Genomic DNA, 22996 nt, shown 5'->3' on the forward strand with positions numbered 1-22996 from the left:
TGTGGAATTATATACTTAACAAAAAAGTGTGAAACAACTGAAAATATGTCTTATATTCTAGGTTCTTCAAAGTAGCCACCTTTTGCTTTGATGACTGCTTTGCACACTCTTGGCATTCTCTTGATGAGCTTCAAGAGGTAGTCACCGGAAATGGTCTTCCAACAATCGTGAAGGAGTTCCCAGAGATGCTTAGCACTTGTTGGCCCTTTTGCCTTCACTCTGCGGTCCAGCTCACCCCAAACCATCTCGATTGGGTTCAGGTCTGGTGACTGTGGAGGCCAGGTCATCTGGCATAGGACCCCATCACTCTCCTTCTTGGTCAAATAGCCCTTACACAGCCTGGAGGTTGTTTGGGGTCATTGTCCTGTTGAAAAATAAATGATGGTCCAACTAAATGCAAACCGGATGGAATAGCATGCCGCTGCAAGATGCTGTGGTAGCCATGCTGGTTCAGTATGCCTTCAATTTTGAATAAATCCGCAACAGTGTCACCAGCAAAGCCCCCCCACACCATCACACCTCCTCCTCCATGCTTCACGGTGGGAACCAGGCATGTAGAGTCCATCCGTTCACCTTTTCTGCGTTGCACAAAGACACGATGGTTTGAACCAAAGATCTCAAATTTGGACTCCTCAGACCAAAGCACAGATTTCCACTAGTCTAATGTCCATTCCTTGTGTTCTTTAGCCCAAACAAGTCTCTTCTGCTTGTTGCCTGTCCTTAGCAGTGGTTTCCTAGCAGCTATTTTACCATGAAGGCCTGCTGCACAAAGTCTCCTCTTAACAGTTGTTGTAGAGATGTTTCTGCTGCTAGAACTCTGTGTGGCATTGACCTGGTCTCTAATCTGAGTTGCTGTTAACCTGCGATTTCTGAGGCTGGTGACTCGGATAAACTTATCCTCAGAAGCAGAGGTGACTCTTGGTCTTCCTTTCCAGGGGCGGTCCTCATGTGAACCAGTTTCTTTGTAGCGCTTGATGGTTTTTGCAACTGCACTTGGGGACACTTTCAAAGTTTGCCCAATTTTTCGCACTGACTGACGTTAATTTCTTAAAGTAATGATGGCCACTCGTTTTTCTTTACTTAGCTGCTTTTTTCTTGCCATAATACAAATTCTAACAGTCTATTCAGTAGGACTATCAGCTGTGTATCCACCAGACTTCTGCACAACACAACTGATGGTCCCAACCCCATTTATAAGGCAAGAAATCCCACTTATTAAATGCGACAGGGCACACCTGTGAAGTGAAAACCATTTCCGGTGACTACCTCTTGAAGCTCATCAAGAGAATGCCAAGAGTGTGCAAAGCAGTCATCAAAGCAAAAGGTGGCTACTTTGAAGAACCTAGAATATAAGACATATTTTCAGTTGTTTCACACTTTTTTGTTAAGTATATAATTCCACATGTGGTAATTCATAGTTTTGATGCCTTCAGTGTGAATGTACAATTTTCAAAGTCATGAAAATACAGAAAAATCTTTAAATGAGAAGGTGTGTCCAAACTTTTGGTCTGTACTGTATATATACAGTATATCTATATTATTCTGCTCTGCAGCCACTATTTTATCATGTCTCAATCAACATGAAACATTTGGTTGAAGGCCCTCTATCTGTGTAGCGTTTTGTGTCAATGATCATTTCGTTTTGCAGTAAACTGATTCAACTGACTTAATGAATGTAATGAATGAATGTAACCACCGTTCTAGTTCGTATTTTTCAATTGGTAGCCAAGCACGCCCCCTACTGAAGCAAATCACATAAAAAAAACAACAAAAGTTATACAATGTATTGTTTATTAAGAGCAAGGCTTGTATCACATACTGTATATTATAGGATCTAGGGTTTGGTATTTGACTCCATGACCTAGTGAGAACGTTGATCGGCTGATTCATAAACCATGTAGTCTAGGCTATGGTAACATTTTTCCTAGGTCATGGAGTCAGTTTACCAAACTCTACAGTACATGATTAGTGAAACTGACACCGATGACCCAATAAGAAAGTTACTCCCCTAACTAACTGTGTACTGTGCAGTTTGGAAACCTGACTCAATGACCCTGTAAGAATTTTGGTCAACTGATTACCAAAATTTACCGTATATAGTTTATGAATTCAGTTGAGCGACATTCTAACCGATTCATTGTATCAGTTTACCAAACAGTTTGTGAAACGGACACAATGACTTTCGTAAGAACTTTAGTCAACTTAGAAAAGACAATAATGAAGTGACTCCGTGATTTACTTTGAGCACGTAGCACTGGGTAGACTTGTCTTAATGACCTAATAACTATCATGATAAACTTACTAATGATTATGATGAACTGACATGTTGACAATATTGTTGGGAAAAGTAACTCAATCACCGTGTAGTGCATAAACTTGTAATGATAATGATGAACTGACTTGAAGAAGTCCTCCCATCACTGGAGTGCACTGGTTTACACTGTAATATATTGCAGTCATCATATTATATATTACTATGTACATACAATTGCTCATTTTCCCTTTCTACCCTGATAATTCTTCTCTTTTCTCTGCTCTATGTAGAAGCTGGAAGTCTCTTTTTCCTTGCATGAGTCATCCCCCTCTTCAACTCCTGACCCAGCTGCTCCCTCTTCCCCCTGCCAGTGACTTTTGCAGTGATGACTCATGCAGGGAAAATTGACCTCCTGTTTTTACAAAGAGCGGAGAAAAGAGAAGAATTATCTGGGTAGAAAGGCAAAATGAGCAATTGTAAGTACATGGTTCTATATAACTTGATGACTGCAATATATTACCTTGATGGGCGTGCTTCTTTAATGACCATATAGTGTTGGGTGAAATGGTTCGGGAAGGACTTTTTCTCATGCTGTTTCTCTATTTGCCAGCTCTGAGAACGTCACCGCATCTGAGGTCATGTACTGAGATCGTTTGCACACACAATGAGGTTTAACCAGCAAACATGGAATATGGAAACAGCACGAGAAAAAAACCCTTTCTCCTGAATCTGATCGGCGAAGACTTTAATTTGGATGTGGAGACGACCCCATTCCAGCAGCGGTAATGAAAGGTATCCAGGGCAAGACGTCATCATGTATCTATCCTACAAGAACAACACACTTTGTGTCATACTGTAGTCATCAAAACCCAAGGTAGAACTCTTGACAAGGACTCTTCTCATCGCTCACTTGGAGGGATGGGTATAAGTACAATAGTGCATTGTTTTCAAATATTGCTTGTACAAATATATATCTTTTTTTTTTCCTTTTTTTTTTTTTTTTTCTTTTTTGCTTCTTGCCTTTTTTATTTCTTTTTATTTATTTTTTTATTTTTTATTTATATAATCTTGTTGTTAATATTGAATTAGGGAGCAATAAAACATATGCATCAATGTAAAAAAAAAGAAAGAAAAACACACAAAATGTAATGTTCTTTATACACAAACTTTTTAAAGATCTGTTTATTATAATGTACAATTTAATAGACGTGTGTGTAATTTAACAAGATTGCTAATTTGCTGGATTTCCCTATAGTTTTCTTAAAGAAATATACAAAATATGAGAGATTATAAAAGCAGAGAAAACAATTTGTATTCTGTAAAAAAAAAAAAAAAATTGATGTTTTTTTTTTTTAGTTTTTTTTTTTCTTTTTATAATCCGGAAGAGTATTTAAAGGAATATGGTGTTCCCCTTAACATATATTGCTCAATAAAGTGACTGCATTTTTTTAAATGACATGGTGTATTTTTTATCTTGCACATCACACATTTTGTTATTTTGTAATTTAGTAAAAGTCACATTTGTAAGGATTAGCCTCAGAAAAGCTCACGCCTGTAGTAACAATACGGCCATGTTCACATTTAAAGTAGTTATTTCAGTTTTTAGATCCGTTTTGGGACAACATTGGGAATAACAGTATTGGACCCGTTCATATGAATGGGGAGAGAAGTGTGAACAGAGACGTACAATATCAATGTGATACACAAAGATTTGAGAAATGGGAGTCCTGACATAAGTCTGTACAGTATGAGGCTTTCCATGGGCTGGTTCTCATCATGACTTATCACCGAATCAGACAGATTTTCAGTCCCATCCATCCCTCTAATGGTATAGTAACTATAGAATAGCAATAAGTCACACATTGGGGAACCTGATGCGACCAGCTTCAGTTTTGCCCCATTCGTCCATAGACTGATCAGAGTCGCTATGCTTTGCACAGTAAGTTTTTGATAAAGTGGTGAAGGATTTTATCTAATAAATATATAATATATACATTTATAGAGAGAGGGAGAGGATTAAAGGGTTATTTGGGTTGAAACAAGTTATCACCGATTCATAGACCAATGGAGGTTGTGGTGGAGAATGGAGTGGAGTTATTTAAACAAATTCAGAAGTGCCCCGATCTCCAATCCCCAAGAGATGACTTGGGTAAGAAAATAAGTGACATCGAATGCGTAGAAACGTTATGTACTCAGTTTATTCAGAATGGGATACTTCAGGGGAGCCATTTTAAAGTAGCTCTGTCGTTTCCCCTATATAATGGCAGCATGAGATAGAGGAGGAGATCCTGAGTTCGGGGATATATAGTTTTCTATGATTTGATTGAGTGCATTCATGTAAAAAGTTGATGTTTAACTTCTGCCGAACTCATAAGAAGCCTGTGAGTCCTATTGACCCCTCCCACACCGTGTATGGGCGGAGTCATCAGGACTCACAGGCTTTCTCTCAATTAATCAACAGTTTACAATAAAATGCTAAATTGAAATAATATAAAACAATATATCTCCGAACTCAGAATTTTCTCCTTTATAAAGTGCAGCCCTTGATAGACAGACCAGGAGATTCACGTAAAAAAAAAATAATAATAATAATAATTTATTAGTCGATATTTTATCTTTTTAAAAAAAATGTACTTTAGCTTATTTACTGTAATTGTGTGTCATTGTTAACAGAGGGAAAATATAGTTATGAGAAAAAAAGGTAAATGGTTGATGTCTCGATGTTCCATGAGCTGGCCCTGACCAAAAGGAAAAAAATAATAATAATTTCAAAGTCAGTGCTTTTTTTTAAAAGATTTATTTCTTTTGTTATGGCTGAAATGGCGCTCTGGAGATGAACCGACGGCACCTCAGTGCCTGATAGCATCAGGAAATTGACAATAATCGTTTTGATGGCGCAGTAAGCAGCATAATGGAGGACACAGCATGAACTTCATAAGTCAATTTCATTGTTCAATAACAGACTGTAAAACTTGATTTTGGAGTTGGCGAATTAGGTACATGTGACCTTTACATAACGCCGCCGAGTAGCGAGTGCAACCCAACGGGGCAATTTATCCTAACCACCTTGGTTTTTCTAAACAGATGGGTGTCTGTGACTATGCGACCCGTATTATCCAAATGACTGGTAGATTTTCAAATTTAATTCTGAATGGCATAAAAAAAAAAAAAAAAAGCAAAATGGAGAAAATAAAATATTGTAATGTGTGAAAATAATTCAGTGCATTTAAAAAAAAAAAATATGACTGTGAAATAGTCCTGGAATAGCTGAGACGAAACAAAGTGGATACAAGTATGCAGATTATTATTGTCACTTCTGCATTGCATATTTTAATAATATTATTATACTCTTATTTATTATAATATAAAGAGAAAAATCCAATGTGAACAAGACTTTCAGTTTAATGTGTGAGATGTATTATAACGTCGGATAAACATCTATCATCACTATTCCTCGGTACCCCAATATATGATAGAGCGAGGTCTGCTGTGGCGTAGGTGTCGGGAGCATTTCTGGTGGTTATGGGAAAGAGTTTGATTAAACACGGTATGATAAAGCCTTATAGAGATAGTTTCGCAATACTTTTTGTACAGCAGCAATTATAGTTATTTGGACCTAAGTAAACTCCCTGTTTTGTATCTCACAAATTCTCCAACAGTTACATTAATATATAAATACACATGTGTAGTTTTAGAAGAGTTGACCAAATCTTTTAAAATTCTAATTCTCCAGTTTCTGAAATTTTTTAAAACAAACTTTTTTTTCCGGAAAAGATGTGTGTAACACTCCCCTTACTTGAACCCCTTTCAATCAAACACAAACAGCCGTAGTAATACCAAAGTTTCCTCACAATAGAAATGAATGGTAACATTGTAGTAACCGACGAGCAATTTAATCACAATTACAGACTATTCTTCTTCTTTTTTTTTTTAAGTAAAAAAAAATGGCAAAAAATGTATCCCTCCTAGTCATTTATAATCGGTCAGACCTTTTTGTGCAAAATAATGACTGAAGCTGACAGTGTCGCTGTCAGAGGTAACATCATCCTACTATGACTGAGAGTTGTGACCTACCATATATTCCATAACACCCTCTGCTTTCACCCTTGTCGGAGGCAAAGGAGGCCAATGGTAGCCTGTGATTGACAGTACTATTGCCCGGTCGGCTGCTGCCAGTGGTGACGCTTTTTCTGCTGCTTTTAGCTGCTCCCACATTTGTAGTAATTGTATGTTTTCTTTTTATCTTTTACACTACCCTGTCTGTTGCTATTGTCACTTTTTCTTTTATGATAACTTTATACAATGATTTTATTAACTTTTGGCAATCTTTAATCCCCAATTATTGCCAAAAATCATGTAACAAGAAATGCTAGGTAGGAAGATACTTATGCAGAAAGCAACATGTGACAGCAGGCTGCAGTATAGGTGTTGTGTGTATGGGTGTCAAATTGGACAAGTAAAACAGGTGTCCATAAACCAACATGCAGTTAAAATGTTTACTTTTTTAAACATTTTTCCAACAAAATTCAACCTTTTTCTAAAAACTACATGATAAGAGATGCTCGTTAGTTACGTGAACAAAAATTGAGCACCTGCAACAGGGTCCTGTATTGATGTGGTATGCATGGATATAAAATTTGACTAATCAATCAGAAATGCAAAAACAAATAAATTTGTGAGGTAGAAATTTGCAGTTAAATACCTGGACTTTAGGGAATTTTATTTTGAAACTTATTAAAAACAATTATTAATCCCGTCACAAAAACTATTTCACAAGAAATGCAAAAACTCAATACAATCACTTGTGACAAGGAATCACACCATCTCTGACAGACACCGATTTCAGATTTTTTTCTTTGACTTGCTGTTGCTTTCTAGTGCATTAAAAATAATAAAAAAAAATGTGTAAATGTTATTCACATGCAGCAGAACAGATTGAGCTCCAAAATATCACTGGTCAATCACACGGAGTCTGGCACGGCTGCTGGCTCCTCGCCTATCCCTCTCTCCACTATGAACTGAATCTTGGTATCATTCCCAAACTACTACACTCACTTTTTTCCCCACTGTATATGTTCAATAACTACAGCAGTGAAGAAGATATTTAGTCAGCCACCAATTGTGCAAGTTCTCCCACTTAAAAAAAATGAGAGACGCCTGTAATGGACATCATGGGTCGACCTCAACTATGAGAGACAAAATGAGAAAACAAATCCTGAAAATCACATTGTCTGATTTGGAAAGAATTTTTTTTTCAAATTTTGGTGGAAAATAAGTATTCGGTCAATTACAAAAGTTTATCTCAATACTTTGTTATATATCCTTTGTTGGCAATGACAGGGGTCAAACTTTTTCTGTAAGTCTTCAGAAGGTTGGCACACACTGTTGCTGGTATGTTGGCCCATTCCTCCATGCAGATCTCCTCTAGAGCGGTGATGTTTTGGGGCTGTCGCTGGACAACATGGACTTTCAACTCCCTCCAAAGGTTTTCTATAGGGTTTAGATCTGGAGACTGGCTAGGCCACTGCAGGACCTTGAAATGCTTCTTACGAAGCCACTCCTTCGTTGCCCTGGCGGTGTGCTTGAGATCATTGTCATGCTGAAAGACCGAGCCACATTTCATCTTCAATGCCCTTGCTGATGGAAGGAGGTTTGCACTCAAAATCTCACGATAAATGGCCTCATTACTAATTTCATATACACGGATCAGTCGTCTTGGTCACTTGGCAGAGAAACAGCCCCAAAGCATGATGTTGCCACCCTCATGCTTCACAGTAGGTATGGTGTTCTTTGGATGCAACCCAGCATTCTTTCTCCTCCAATCATGACGAGTTATGTTTCTACCAAACAGTTCTACTTTGGTTTCATCTGACCATATGACATTCTCCCAATACTCTTCTGGATCATCCAAATGCTCTCTAGCAAACTTCAGACCGGCCCGGACATGTAATGGCTTAAGCAGAGGGACACGTCTGGCACTGCAAGATCTGAGTCCCTGGCGGCGTAGTGTGTTACTGATGGTAGCCTGTGTAATGTTGGTCCCAGCTCTCTACAGGTCATTCACTAGGTCCCCCCGTGTGGTTCTGGGATTTCTGCTCACCGTTCTTGAGATCATTTTGACCCCACGGGGTGAGATGTTGTGTGGAGCCCCAGATCGAGGAAGATTATCAGTGGTCTTGTATGTCTTCCATTTTCTAATTATTGCTCCCACAGTTGATTTCTTCTTGCCTATTGCAGATTCAGTCTTCCCAGCCTGGTGCAGGGCTACAATTTTGTTTCTGGTGTCCTTCGCCAGCTCTTTGGTCTTCACCATAGTGGAGTTTGGAGTGTGACTGTTTGAGGTTGTGGACAGGTGTCTTTTATACTGGTAACAAGTTCAAACAGGAGCCAGTACTACAGGTAATGAGTGGAGCACAGAGGAGCCAGTACTACAGGTAATGAGTGGAGGACAGAGGAGCCAGTACTACAGGTATTGAGTGGAGGACAGAGGAGCCAGTACTACAGGTAATGAGTGGAGGACAGAGGAGCCAGCACTACAGGTAATGAGTGGAGGACAGAGGAGCCAGTACTACAGGTAATGAGTGGAGGACAGAGGAGCCAGCACTACAGGTAATGAGTGGAGGACAGAGGAGCCAGTACTACAGGTAATGAGTGGAGGACAGAGGAGCCAGTACTACAGGTAATGAGTGGAGGACAGAGGAGCCAGTACTACAGGTAATGAGTGGAGGACAGAGGAGCCAGTACTACAGGTAATGAGTGGAGGACAGAGGAGCCAGTACTACAGGTAATGAGTGGAGGACAGAGGAGCCTCTTAAAGAAGAAGTTACAGGTCTGTTAGAGCCAGAAATCTTGCTTGTTTGTAGGTGACCAAATACTTATTTTCCACCAAAATTTGAAAAATATTTCTTTCCAAATCAGACAATGTGATTTTCAGGATTTGTTTTCTCATTTTGTATCTCGTAGTTGAGGTCGACCTATGATGTCAATTACAGGCCGACCTCATCTTCTTAAGTGGGAGAACTTGCACAATTGGTGGCTGACAATACTTTTTCCACCCGCTGTAACTGTCTGAAGCGTTTGTCTAATGTTCTCCCCCTATGTCTATTGCTGAGCTGTGAGCTGTGGTGTCCTGTTACTTGAGATAGGCGGATCGATCCACAGAGGATCAAGTTTGAGTCAAATTTACTAAAATTTGCAGTTTCACGGAAATTCAAATATTTTAAGATTTAAGTCGCGGTTCACAAAAAAATACTTGCCTAAAGCCATTTGCCCCACTGCTGAAGCATCAGTCATTTATCATTGTGACACGACCCACCCATAATGCTCTGCCGCTATGGCATTTCACGGATTATCACACCTTGTACAATGGTGGTCAGTAACGGGGACATCACGGGTCAGCGGTTCCCAGCGGAGCACAGTTTGTACGGCAAAGTCATTTTCCATTTCCAGAGTCACTGGGTAAGTCTGTCTTCCGTAGACTGTAAGCTCTTATGGTCAGTGGGGTCCTCTCTCTCTCCTGTAGAGTGTAAGCTCTTATGATCAGTGGGGTCCTCTCTCCTGTAGAGTGTAAGCTCTTATGGTCAGTGGGGTCCTCTCTCTCTCCTGTAGAGTGTAAGCTCTTATGATCATTGGGGTCCTCTCTCTCTCTCCTGTAGAGTGTAAGCTCTTATGGTCAGTGGGTCCTCTCTCTCCTGTAGAGTATAAGCTCTTATGGTCAGTGGGATCCTCTCTCTCCTATAGAGTGTAAGCTCTTATGGTCAGTGGGGTCCTCTCTCTCTCCTGTAGAGTGTAAGCTCTTATGGTCAGTGCGATCCTCTCTCTCCTATAGAGTGTAAGGTCTTATGGTCAGTGGGATCCTCTCTCTCCTATAGAGTGTAAGGTCTTATGGTCAGTGGGGTCCTCTCTCTCCTATAGAGTGTAAGCTCTTATGGTCAGTGGGGTCCTCTCTCTCCTATAGAGTGTAAGCTCTTATGGTCAGTGGGGTCCTCTCTCTCCTGTAGAGTGTAAGCTCTTATGATCAACGAGATCACTTACTCTCTCTCACTTGTATGTTCTAAGCAATTACAAGCTTTCCAGTATTAAGATTCATGCAATTTTAATTTTTTGAGAAAAGTCAGCGAATTGGAATATCCGCTCATCTCTTTCCTCTCACTATCTTAAATCATCTTAAAATATCTGCTGCATTCCCTGCCTCAGTTTTTATACTGGCTATAATAGTCTTTCCTAATTGGCTGTGCTTTACTATGTGATGTGAAAGCTGCAAGGTGTTATAGGGAAGCCCTCATCGTCATGGCTGAGGTCATGTCAATCTTTGCTGACTGATGCGATCTTCTGCAATGTGCGAACTAATGTCAGGCATTTTTTGGGGGGAATCGTGCAAATTGTTAAAATTTTCTCTGACCTGAGAATTTCACAAAGTGAGACACAAATTTGCATCCAAGCCATTTGCTCATCTGCAATATACAGTGGGTGCATATGTAGGTGTACAGTGTCTAGTCAGATTATTGTCTCATCCTCATTAGTAGATGGATGAGGTCTGGCTGAGGGGCCGCGGCGGTCACCGGACGTCATCCACATGGACTTTTTATTTTTTGGAGTTTGCAAAGATTAGTTATATTCAAGAAAACTGTGCGCATGATAACATAATTATAATTCTACTATAATTTAAACTGTCCACCTACTGCTGCACCGCTCTGCCTGTGTATATGATATATACTTTATTTTTTCATGATCATGTTATCAGCCATTTTACCTGAGCTTCAAAAAGTGGTCTTAGAATCTTATTTTATTTTTTTGCAGTAACATATAGGGCATAAAAAACATTTAGAAAGTGACACATCGACTTATTAGCAAGAATGTAGTGAGCATGCAGCACTGTGCCGTGAATAGGTTGCTGTGCAGCACTGTGCCATGAATAGGTAGCTGTGAAGCGCTGTGCCATGAATAGGTTGCTGTGCAGCACTGAGCCATGAATAGGTTGCTGTACAGCACTGTGTTGTGAAGAGGTTGCTGTGAAGCGCTGTGCCATGAAGAGGTTGCTGTGCAGCACTGTGTCGTGAAGAGGTTGCTGTGCAGCACTGTGCCGTGAATAGGTTGCTGTGAAGCGCTGTGAAATGAAGAGGTTGCTGTGCAGCACTGTGCCGTGAATAGGTTGCTGTGCAGCACTGTGCCGTGAATAGGTTGCTGTGCAGCACTGTGCCGTGAATAGGTTGCTGTGAAGCGCTGTGCCATGAAGAGGTTGCTGTGCAGCACTGTGCCGTGAATAGGTTGCTGTACAGCACTGTGTCGTGAAGAGGTTGCTGTGAAGCGCTGTGCCATGAAGAGGTTGCTGTGCAGCACTGTGCCGTGAAGAGGTTGCTGTGCAGCACTGTGCCGTGAATAGGTTGCTGTGAAGCGCTGTGCCATAAAGAGGTTGCTGTGCATCACTGTGCCGTGAATAGGTTGCTGTGCAGCACTGTGCCGTGAATAGGTTGCTGTGCAGCACTGTGCCGTGAATAGGTTGCTGTGAAGCGCTGTGCCATGAAGAGGTTGCTGTGCAGCACTGTGTCGTGAAGAGGTTGCTGTACAGCACTGTGTCGTGAAGAGGTTGCTGTGAAGCGCTGTGCCATGAAGAGGTTGCTGTGCAGCACTGTGCCGTGAAGAGGTTGCTGTGCAGCACTGTGCCGTGAATAGGTTGCTGTGAAGCGCTGTGCCATAAAGAGGTTGCTGTGCAGCACTGTGCCGTGAATAGGTTGCTGTGCAGCACTGTGCCGTGAATAGGTTGCTGTGAAGCGCTGTGCCATGAAGAGGTTGCTGTGCAGCACTGTGCCGTGAATAGGTTGCTGTGCAGCACTGTGCCGTGAATAGGTTGCTGTGAAGCGCTGTGCCATGAAGAGGTTGCTGTGCAGCACTGTGCCATGAATAGGTTGCTGTACAGCACTGTGTCGTGAAGAGGTTGCTGCGCAGCACTGTGCCGTGAATAGGTTGCTGTACAGCACTGTGCCAAGAATAGGTTGCTGTGCAGCACTGTTCCGTGAATAGGTTGCTGTGCGGAACTGTGCCAAGAATAGATTGCTGTGCAGCACTGTGCCATGAATAGGTTGCTCTGCAGCACTGTGCCAACAATAGGTTGCTGTGCAGCACTGTGCCGTGAATAGGTTGCTGTGCAGCACTGTGCCATGAATAGGTTGCTGTGCAGCACTGGGCCGTGAATAGGTTGCTGTGCAGAACTGTGCCAAGAATAGGTTGCTGTGCAGCACTGTGCCTTGAATAGGTTGCTGTGCAGAACTGTGCCAAGAATAGATTGCTGTGCAGCACTGTGCCATGAATAGGTTGCTCTGCAGCACTGTGCCAACAATAGGTTGCTGTGCAGCACTGTGCCGTGAATAGGTTGCTGTGCAGCACTGTGCCATGAATAGGTTGCTGTGCAGCACTGGGCCGTGAATAGGTTGCTGTGAAGCGCTGTGCCATGAAGAGGTTGCTGTGCAGCACTGTGCCGTGAATAGGTTGCTGTGCAGCACTGTGCCGTGAATAGGTTGCTGTGAAGCGCTGTGCCATGAAGAGGTTGCTGTGCAGCACTGTGCCATGAATAGGTTGCTGTACAGCACTGTGTCGTGAAGAGGTTGCTGCGCAGCACTGTGCCGTGAATAGGTTGCTGTACAGCACTGTGCCAAGAATAGGTTGCTGTGCAGCACTGTTCCGTGAATAGGTTGCTGTGCGGAACTGTGCCAAGAATAGATTGCTGTGCAGCACTGTGCCATGAATAGGTTGCTCTGCAGCACTGTGCCAACAATAGGTTGCTGTGCAGCACTGTGCCGTGAATAGGTTGCTGTGCAGCACTGTGCCATGAATAGGTTGCTGTGCAGCACTGGGCCGTGAATAGGTTGCTGTGCAGAACTGTGCCAAGAATAGGTTGCTGTGCAGCACTGTGCCTTGAATAGGTTGCTGTGCAGAACTGTGCCAAGAATAGATTGCTGTGCAGCACTGTGCCATGAATAGGTTGCTCTGCAGCACTGTGCCAACAATAGGTTGCTGTGCAGCACTGTGCCGTGAATAGGTTGCTGTGCAGCACTGTGCCATGAATAGGTTGCTGTGCAGCACTGGGCCGTGAATAGGTTGCTGTGCAGCACTGGGCCGTGAATAGGTTGCTGTGCAGCACTGGGCCGTGAATAGGTTGCTGTGCAGAACTGTGCCAAGAATAGGTTGCTGTGCAGCACTGTGCCTTGAATAGGTTGCTGTGCAGCACTGTGCCGTGAATAGGTTGCTGTACAGCACTGTGTTGTGAAGAGGTTGCTGTGAAGCGCTGTGCCATGAAGAGGTTGCTGTGCAGCACTGTGTCGTGAAGAGGTTGCTGTGCAGCACTGTGCCGTGAATAGGTTGCTGTGAAGCGCTGTGAAATGAAGAGGTTGCTGTGCAGCACTGTGCCGTGAATAGGTTGCTGTGCAGCACTGTGCCGTGAATAGGTTGCTGTGAAGCGCTGTGCCATGAAGAGGTTGCTGTGCAGCACTGTGTCGTGAAGAGGTTGCTGTGCAGCACTGTGCCGTGAATAGGTTGCTGTGAAGCGCTGTGCCATGAATAGGTTGCTGTGCAGCACTGAGCCATGAATAGGTTGCTGTACAGCACTGTGTTGTGAAGAGGTTGCTGTGAAGCGCTGTGCCATGAAGAGGTTGCTGTGCAGCACTGTGTCGTGAAGAGGTTGCTGTGCAGCACTGTGCCGTGAATAGGTTGCTGTGAAGCGCTGTGAAATGAAGAGGTTGCTGTGCAGCACTGTGCCGTGAATAGGTTGCTGTGCAGCACTGTGCCGTGAATAGGTTGCTGTGAAGCGCTGTGCCATGAAGAGGTTGCTGTGCAGCACTGTGCCGTGAATAGGTTGCTGTACAGCACTGTGTCGTGAAGAGGTTGCTGTGAAGCGCTGTGCCATGAAGAGGTTGCTGTGCAGCACTGTGCCGTGAAGAGGTTGCTGTGCAGCACTGTGCCGTGAATAGGTTGCTGTGAAGCGCTGTGCCATAAAGAGGTTGCTGTGCATCACTGTGCCGTGAATAGGTTGCTGTGCAGCACTGTGCCGTGAATAGGTTGCTGTGCAGCACTGTGCCGTGAATAGGTTGCTGTGAAGCGCTGTGCCATGAAGAGGTTGCTGTGCAGCACTGTGTCGTGAAGAGGTTGCTGTACAGCACTGTGTCGTGAAGAGGTTGCTGTGAAGCGCTGTGCCATGAAGAGGTTGCTGTGCAGCACTGTGCCGTGAAGAGGTTGCTGTGCAGCACTGTGCCGTGAATAGGTTGCTGTGAAGCGCTGTGCCATAAAGAGGTTGCTGTGCAGCACTGTGCCGTGAATAGGTTGCTGTGCAGCACTGTGCCGTGAATAGGTTGCTGTGAAGCGCTGTGCCATGAAGAGGTTGCTGTGCAGCACTGTGCCGTGAATAGGTTGCTGTGCAGCACTGTGCCGTGAATAGGTTGCTGTGAAGCGCTGTGCCATGAAGAGGTTGCTGTGCAGCACTGTGCCATGAATAGGTTGCTGTACAGCACTGTGTCGTGAAGAGGTTGCTGCGCAGCACTGTGCCGTGAATAGGTTGCTGTACAGCACTGTGCCAAGAATAGGTTGCTGTGCAGCACTGTTCCGTGAATAGGTTGTTGTGCGGAACTGTGCCAAGAATAGATTGCTGTGCAGCACTGTGCCATGAATAGGTTGCTCTGCAGCACTGTGCCAACAATAGGTTGCTGTGCAGCACTGTGCCGTGAATAGGTTGCTGTGCAGCACTATGCCATGAATAGGTTGCTGTGCAGCACTGGGCCGTGAATAGGTTGCTGTGCAGAACTGTGCCAAGAATAGGTTGCTGTGCAGCACTGTGCCTTGAATAGGTTGCTGTGCAGAACTGTGCCAAGAATAGATTGCTGTGCAGCACTGTGCCATGAATAGGTTGCTCTGCAGCACTGTGCCAACAATAGGTTGCTGTGCAGCACTGTGCCGTGAATAGGTTGCTGTGCAGCACTGTGCCATGAATAGGTTGCTGTGCAGCACTGGGCCGTGAATAGGTTGCTGTGCAGCACTGGGCCGTGAATAGGTTCCTGTGCAGCACTGTGCTGTGAATAGGTTGCTGTGCAGCACTGGGCCGTGAATAGGTTGCTGTGCAGCACTGTGCCAAGAATAGGTTGCTGTGCAGCACTGTGCCATGAATAGGTTGCTGTGCAGCACTGGGCCGTGAATAGGTTCCTGTGCAGCACTGGGCCGTGAATAGGTTCCTGTGCAGCACTGTGCTGTGAATAGGTTGCTGTGCAGCACTGGGCCGTGAATAGGTTGCTGTGCAGCACTGTGCCAAGAATAGGTTGCTGTGCAGCACTGTGCCGTGAATAGGTTGCTGTGCAGCACTGGGCCGTGAATAGGTTCCTGTGCAGCACTGTGCTGTGAATAGGTTGCTGTGCAGCACTGGGCCGTGAATAGGTTGCTGTGCAGCACTGTGCCGTGAATAGGTTGCTGTGCAGCACTGTGCCATGAATAGGTTGCTGTGCAGCACTGGGCCGTGAATAGGTTCCTGTGCAGCACTGTGCTGTGAATAGGTTGCTGTGCAGCACTGGGCCGTGAATAGGTTGCTGTGCAGCACTGGGCCGTGAATAGGTTGCTGTGCAGCACTGGGCCGTGAATAGGTTGCTGTGCAGCACTGGGCCGTGAATAGGTTGCTGTGCGGCACTGGGCCGTGAATAGGTTGCTGTGCAGAACTGTGCCAAGAATAGGTTGCTGTGCAGCACTGTGCCAAGAATAAGTTGCTGTGCAGCACTGTGCTGTGAATAGGTTGCTGTGCAGGAAGAGGGAGGTTGGAGCAGAAGCCGAGCTGTCCACATGACACATTGTCGGTGGTGTTGGCTCCAGGTTGGCAGTAGAGGTGTTGCAGTAGCTGCCGTTGATTACAAGCTGAGAGAAATCTACAGAATTTACTCCAACTTCCACTGCAATATGTGCAGGAAATGCAGCTCCAGAAAATATAAACCCTTCACCCTTCACCCCCAGGAAAGGCTTCTGCCTACTAACTATAATAAGTTCTATGGACGGGAATGAACACTATGTGGCCGGGAGCAGACGGAGGTTTTGGAGGCGGTCAAAAAAAGCCAAGTTTTGAAGGAGACGCTGTTTCAGGAAATGTTCCCTTTTTGGGAATTTTTAGAGTTTTTATTTTTCTGCAACGGTTTTGAAGAGAGAGAAGTGAGGTGCACGGTCTTTTCCTGCCAGGGGTATTTCAAAGTATCTTTTGGGGAAAAAAATCCTCATATCAACAGCAAAGTGGATTTCCCATAGAAATGATTAGCAAGAATTTTCCATCGTTTTTAAAAATGTTTTTGAGGAGGCTTTTGGAAAGGATCTGCTAAGTGTGAACAAAGCCTCAAATCTACCTCACTGTAGAATGGCCGATATTGTGAGTGTTTGCTATATGTAAGTGCTTGCTACAGTTATATGAAAAAGTTTGGGCACCCCTATTAATCTTAAGCTTAATGTTTTATAAAAATTGGTGTTTTTGCAACAGCTATTTCAGTTTGATCTATGTAATAACTGTTGGACACAGTAATGTTTCTGCCTTGAAATGAGGTTTATTGTACTAACAGAAAATGTGCAATCTGCATTCAAACAAAATTTAACAGGTGCATAAGTATGGGCACCTCACCAGAAAAGTGACATTAATATTTAGTAGATCCTCCTTTTGCGATAATAACAGCCTCTAGTCGCTTCCTGTAGCGTTTAATGATTTCCTGGATCCTGGATGAAGGTATTTTTGACCATTCCTCTTTACAAAACAATTCCAGTTCAGTTAAGTTTGATGGTCGCCGAGCATGGACAGCCCTCTTCAAATGATCCCACAGATGTTCAATGATATTCAGGTCTGGGGACTGGGATGGCCATTCCAGAACATTGTAATTGTTCCTGTGCATGAATGCCTGAGTAGATTTGGAGCGGTGTTTTGGATCATTGTCTTGCTGAAAGATCCATCCCCTGCGTAACTTCAACTTTGTCACTGATTCTTGAACATTATTGTCAAGAATCTGCTGATACTGAGTGGAATCCATGCTTCCCTCAATTTTAACAAGATTCCCGGTGCCGGCATTGGCCACACAGCCCCAAAGCATGATGGAACCTCCACCAAATTTTACTGTGGGCAGCAAGTGTTTTTCTTGGAATGCTGTGTTTTTTTGCCGCCATGCATAACGCCTTTTTGTATGACCAAACAACTCAATCTTGGTTTCATCAGTCCACAGGACCTTCTTCCAAAAAGAAATTGGCTTCTCCAAATGTGCTTTTGCATACCTCAGCCGACTCTGTTTGTGGCGTGCTTGCAGAAACGGCTTCTTTCGCATCACTCTCCCATACAGCTTCTCCTTGTGCAAAGTGCGTTGTATAGTTGACCGATGCACAGTGACACCATCTGCAGCAAGTTGATGCTGCAGCTCTCTGAAGGTGGTCTGAGGATTGTCCTTGACTGATCTCACCATTCTTCTTCTCTGCCTTTCTGATGTTTTTCTTGGCCTGCCACTTCTGGCCTTAACAAGAACTGTCCCCATGTTCTTCCATTTCCTTACTATGTTCCTCACAGTGGAAACTGACAGGTTAAATCTCTGAGACAGTTTTTTGTATCCTTCCCCTGAACAACTATGTTGAATAATCTTTGTTTTCAGATCATTTGACAGTTGTTTTGAGGAGCCCATGATGCCACTCTTCAGAGGAGATTCAAACAGGAGAACAACTTGCAAGTGGCCACTTTAAGTAGCTTTTCTCATGATTGCATACACCTGGCTATGAAGTTCAAAGCTCAATGAGGTTACAAAACCAAAAAAAGGGCTTTAGTAAGTCAGTAAAAAGTAGGTAGGAGTATTTAAAACAATAAAATGATAAGGGTGCCCATACTTATGCACCTGTCAAATTTTGTTTGAATGCAGATTGCACATTTTCTGTTAGTACAATAAACCTCATTTCAAGGCCGAAACATTACTGTATCCAACAGTTATTACATATATCAAACTGAAATAGCTGTTGCAAAAACACCAATTTTTATAAAACATTAAGCTTAAGATTAATAGGGGTGCCCAAACTTTTTCATATAACTGTATATGTGAGTGCTTGCTGTATGTGAGTGCTTGCTATATGTGAGTGCTTGCTGTATGTGAGTGCTTGCTATACAGTATGTGAGTGCTTGCTATTCAGTATGTGAGTGCTTGCTGTATGTGAGTGCTTGCTATATGTGAGTGCTTGCTATATGTGAGTGCTTGCTGTATGTGAGTGCTTGCTATATGTGAGTGCTTGCTGTATGTGAGTGCTTGCTGTATGTGAGTGCTTGCTATATGTAATTGCTTGCTGTATGTGAATTCTTGCTATACAGTATGTGAGTGCTTGCTATATGTGAGTGCTTGTTATATGTGAGTGCTTGCTATACAGTATGTGAGTGCTTGCTGTATGTGAGTGCTTGCTATACAGTATGTGAGTGCTTGCTGTATGTGAATGCTTGCTATACAGTATGTGAGTGCTTGCTGTATGTGAGTGCTTGCTATACAGTATGTGAGTGCTTGCTGTATGTGAATGCTTGCTCTATGAGTGTTTGCTATATGTGAGTGCTTGCTGTATGTGAGTGCTTGCTGTATGTGAGTGCTTGCTATATGTGAGTGCTTGCTATACAGTATGTGAGTGCTTGCTATTCAGTATGTGAGTGCTTGCTATACAGTATGTGAGTGCTTGCTATACAGTATGTGAGTGCTTGCTGTATCTACGTTCGTGCTGTATGTGAGTGTAGTATTGGTCCAGTACATTACAATCTACGTTCCTCGTGGAGGCCGCCATCCAATAGAGGACAGGACTCAGTGATTTCTGCTGTAGACCTAAGAGCTGACACTCTACGTCTCCTATTTTCAATGTCTGAACATTTTCCATGAAGCAGATACATAAGATATACCGGTCTGTAAAATCCCATTAATAATGGCTCGGGGCTGGATGTGCTCCGCACCCCCCGTATTGCTATGCTGGGCCCGCGCTACACTTGTAAACTGCTTCATGATTTAATCACACAATGACCTTTGTGCCGGGAAACAAATTATTTATTTAGAATTCAATTTGCCTGAACCAATGAAAAAGTGAAGTAAGGAAACAACTACAGAGAAGAAAAAACACCCAAGCAAGAAGTATCCGCTCAGCAATCCCATGAGCATGCTCGGAGAATACTAGAGAAACTTAAAGGGCAACTCCATTTACACTTTTTAAAGGGATCATCTGATTTTGAGGTTATAGAGTTGGTTGTTGTTGTTTTTTCACGACTGTTAAAAATAATAGGAAGTGGCTAGAATTTATCAGCCCTTTGAGTTTAATAGGATTTGTGTAATACTGTATCTCACCTGTGGGGGCACTGTGGGAAAGTTGAACACTTGGTGCCACATGTTGTGATCTTCCATTTCTGTCCATTATTTGACTTGTATCCTGCATTTTTTATCAGCTTTCAAATTTGAACTGGTCTCTGAGCTAGCTGCAATTATGTGTCCCACAGACATGAGGGATTCCTGCTTTCCAGTCTCTTTATAAAACATATTAAGAAGCAGCAGCAGCATGAACCTCATTATACAGCGGTACTGAGTAGTTTAGCCTCAAATCCCACACTGGGGTGAGACGAAACACTTTCTAGAAAACGGTATCAGCAGTATAATGGAGGTAATACAACAGTACTGAGCAGTGTTGCTATGAATCTAGCAATGATGTGAGATAAAACACTTACTAGAAGCCGCAGTAGTATGAAGGAGGTAATATAACAGTACTGAGCAGTGTAGCTATGAGTCCAGAACGGATGTGAGATAAAACACTTACTAGAAGCAGCAGTATGAAGGGAGGTAATATAACTGTCCTGAGCAGTGTAGCTATGAGTCCAGAACAGATGTGAGATAAAACACTTACTAGAAGCAGAAGCAATATGAAAGAGGTAATATAACAGTACTGAGCAGTGTAGCTATGAGTACAGCACTGATGTGAGATAAAACACTGACTAGAAGCAGAAGCAGTATGAAGGAGGTAATATAACAGTCATGAGCAGTAGAGCTATGAGTCCAGCACTGATGTGAGATAAAACACTGACTAGAAGCAGTATGAAGGAGGTAATATGACAGCACTAAGCAGTGTAGCTATGAGTACAGCACTGATGTGAGATAAAACACTGACTAGAAGCAGAAGCAGTATGAAGGAGGTAATATAACAGTCATGAGCAGTAGAGCTATGAGTACAGCACTGATGTGAGATAAAACACTGACTAGAAGCAGTATGAAGGAGGTAATATAACAGTCATGAGCAGTAGAGCTATGAGTCCAGCACTGATGTGAGATAAAACACTGACTAGAAGCAGTATGAAGGAGGTAATATAACAGCACTAAGCAGTGTAGCTATGAGTACAGCACTGATGTGAGATAAAACACTGACTAGAAGCAGAAACAGTATGAAGGAGGTAATATAACAGTCATGAGCAGTAGAGCTATGAGTCCTGCTCTGATGTGAGATAAAACACTGACTAGAAGCAGTATGAAGGAGGTAATATGACAGCACTAAGCAGTGTAGCTATGAGTACAGCACTGATGTGAGATAAAACACTGACTAGAAGCAGAAGCAGTATGAAGGAGGTAATATAACAGTCATGAGCAGTAGAGCTATGAGTCCAGCACTGATGTGAGATAAAACACTGACTAGAAGCAGTATGAAGGAGGTAATATGACAGCACTAAGCAGTGTAGCTATGAGTACAGCACTGATGTGAGATAAAACACTGACTAGAAGCAGAAGCAGTATGAAGGAGGTAATATAACAGTCATGAGCAGTAGAGCTATGAGTCCTGCTCTGATGTGAGATAAAACACTTATTATAAGCAGCATCACTGTCTGTGTGTCTCTCTACCTCTTTCTCTCAAGCTGCTCCTCTTTACTCATACCCTCTTTCCATAGGCTTCATTAAGCTGCAGCGATCTGTTATAGTTGCTTGTGCAAATTACAAATTTGCTGAAACAAGAGAATTTAAAAATAGTGAACATGCAAACATTTACATAAAAAATTGCAAAACCTTTTAATAAGTTACTATTAGGTACTTCATGACAATCTTTATCTATGATCATTTTAATAGTTATTTATATGAGCAAAAGAGTAACAAAGTATTATGTGCGGTCAGAAAGCCTCCATTCACATCTATTTCAAGCAGTGCAGAGGATTCGCGGTTTACTGAACTCTGACGCAAAAAAAGTCAAATAACCCCGGAAAATTCACAAAATGGACCTCTGGCTTGTCCCGATTCTGCACCTTTAAATTGTCCTCCTCTTGGTTGTCGAACAATTATAGCAACAAAAGAAAAAACAGGACGTAATTTAGATTTTTTAAAACTTTTCTTAGTCTAAAACTATTTTCTATTGATTACAAAATGGCAGCAAAAATACAAAAACATACACATGGCTCATGACTATTTTTATTAAATAAAATAAATAAATATACTATATATATATATATATAAATATATTTATTTATATAGATAATAATAATATGGATCTATCTATATTACTATTATTATTATTGTTATTATTATATTGTTTTATTAATATCTTTATTATTATTACTACTAATAGTAAGCTAAAAAGTTATAAGTATTATTATTTCTCCAACAAAACAGACAACATAAATGTTTTCTAAAATGTATCTAAATTTGCTTCCTAATGCAATCAGGATCCAAGGGGTAACGTTTCTGCTAATGCAAAAAAATAGCAAATTAGAAAGGACATATGAAAAAAAACAAAAACTAAGATGTATGATTTTGCTTTTTTTAACTAAGAAGGTAAAAAAAGAACAGGAACCCCCCCAAAAAAAGTCCATAGACAAAATAAGAATTAGGGGAGAGAAAGAAAAAAAACTTGGAGGCTAAGTAATAGCACTGCGGCCCCTTAAGGATGTGAACGCCTGACCCCTTGTTGTCGCATTGTCTTACATGTAACATCTCACTGTTAGTGTTTTACCTTCTCTGACCCTGAACTGCATTCGTGCTGTTTTTTTTTGTGGTTTTCACTTTTCATTATGTAAAGACAGAAGAATATTCAGTTTTGTATCAGAATCTCAGCCTCGTGTCCTTTATTGCATCTGAGAAAAATCCCGAATGTGTTCTTTTGTGAAGTCTTCCATAACATTGTAGCTCTTTAGTTTATACTCCGGGGTCGTGCGTGACAGTTGCGATATTTGTTACAAATGATTTATCGTCATTTGCTGGAACTTCTTTATATTTATTTCATATTTAAATATTATCTTCTTTCGAGTTCCGTTATTTTTGTAGCTTGTTTATTAGAAACATTAAGAATGTTAGTAAAGCAAAGCTAGGCAGAAAGGAAAAGAAAAGGCTTTTATTGAGATTAGCAAAGAGGGTTTACTTATACAGGGCAATAATATAAAGGACACCCCTGACCCTCACCTCATTCATGGACAGGAGGGTTCTCCTCCTTCTACTTCGAGGACATCTGAATCTGTGGAGAAAGTCCTGAAGTCTTCATTGCCAATGGTAAAGGGAGAACCTGGGGTCTCCCCTTTTTGTGGCCACATACCAGTCACAGGGGCAACTTCTGTGTAGACTGCTAGAAACTCTAGGTCTATTGTGTATCTGCTGGTTCTTCAATGCCTTTTAGCCCACTGATGTAATTACCCACTCATGATCCTGCTACATTTATTGCTAGCCACTATCTTATAGCCCAAGATTGGGAGTTTCATGCATGAATGCGATTGACAGAAGGGATCTAAAAGGA

The 22996-nt window shown here is 42.4% G+C and overlaps 1 protein-coding gene across 4 annotated transcripts in view; it reads left to right on the plus strand.

The window, feature by feature from the left end:
- PCDH11X (protocadherin 11 X-linked) overlaps positions 1-22996 on the plus strand; it is a 1985008-nt gene that overhangs the window by 366017 nt on the left and 1595995 nt on the right. Inside the window, exon 4 of one of the 4 annotated variants that reach the window (XM_073642180.1) lies at positions 2865-3658. The exons of 2 other annotated variants lie outside the window; for them this stretch is intronic. In XM_073642180.1, the coding sequence (XP_073498281.1) occupies positions 2865-2870 (6 nt within the window). In that variant the 3' untranslated portion in view covers positions 2871-3658. Of the gene's footprint in view, positions 1-2864; positions 3659-22996 lie in introns of those variants that run through there. One more of the 4 variants, XM_073642179.1, reaches the window with a different exon arrangement.

The sequence above is a fragment of the Phyllobates terribilis genome, unplaced genomic scaffold, assembly GCF_046119375.1.
Source record: "Phyllobates terribilis strain yellow unplaced genomic scaffold, ASM4611937v1 Scaffold_7__3_contigs__length_470593459, whole genome shotgun sequence".
Classification (NCBI taxonomy): Eukaryota; Metazoa; Chordata; class Amphibia; order Anura; family Dendrobatidae; genus Phyllobates; species Phyllobates terribilis.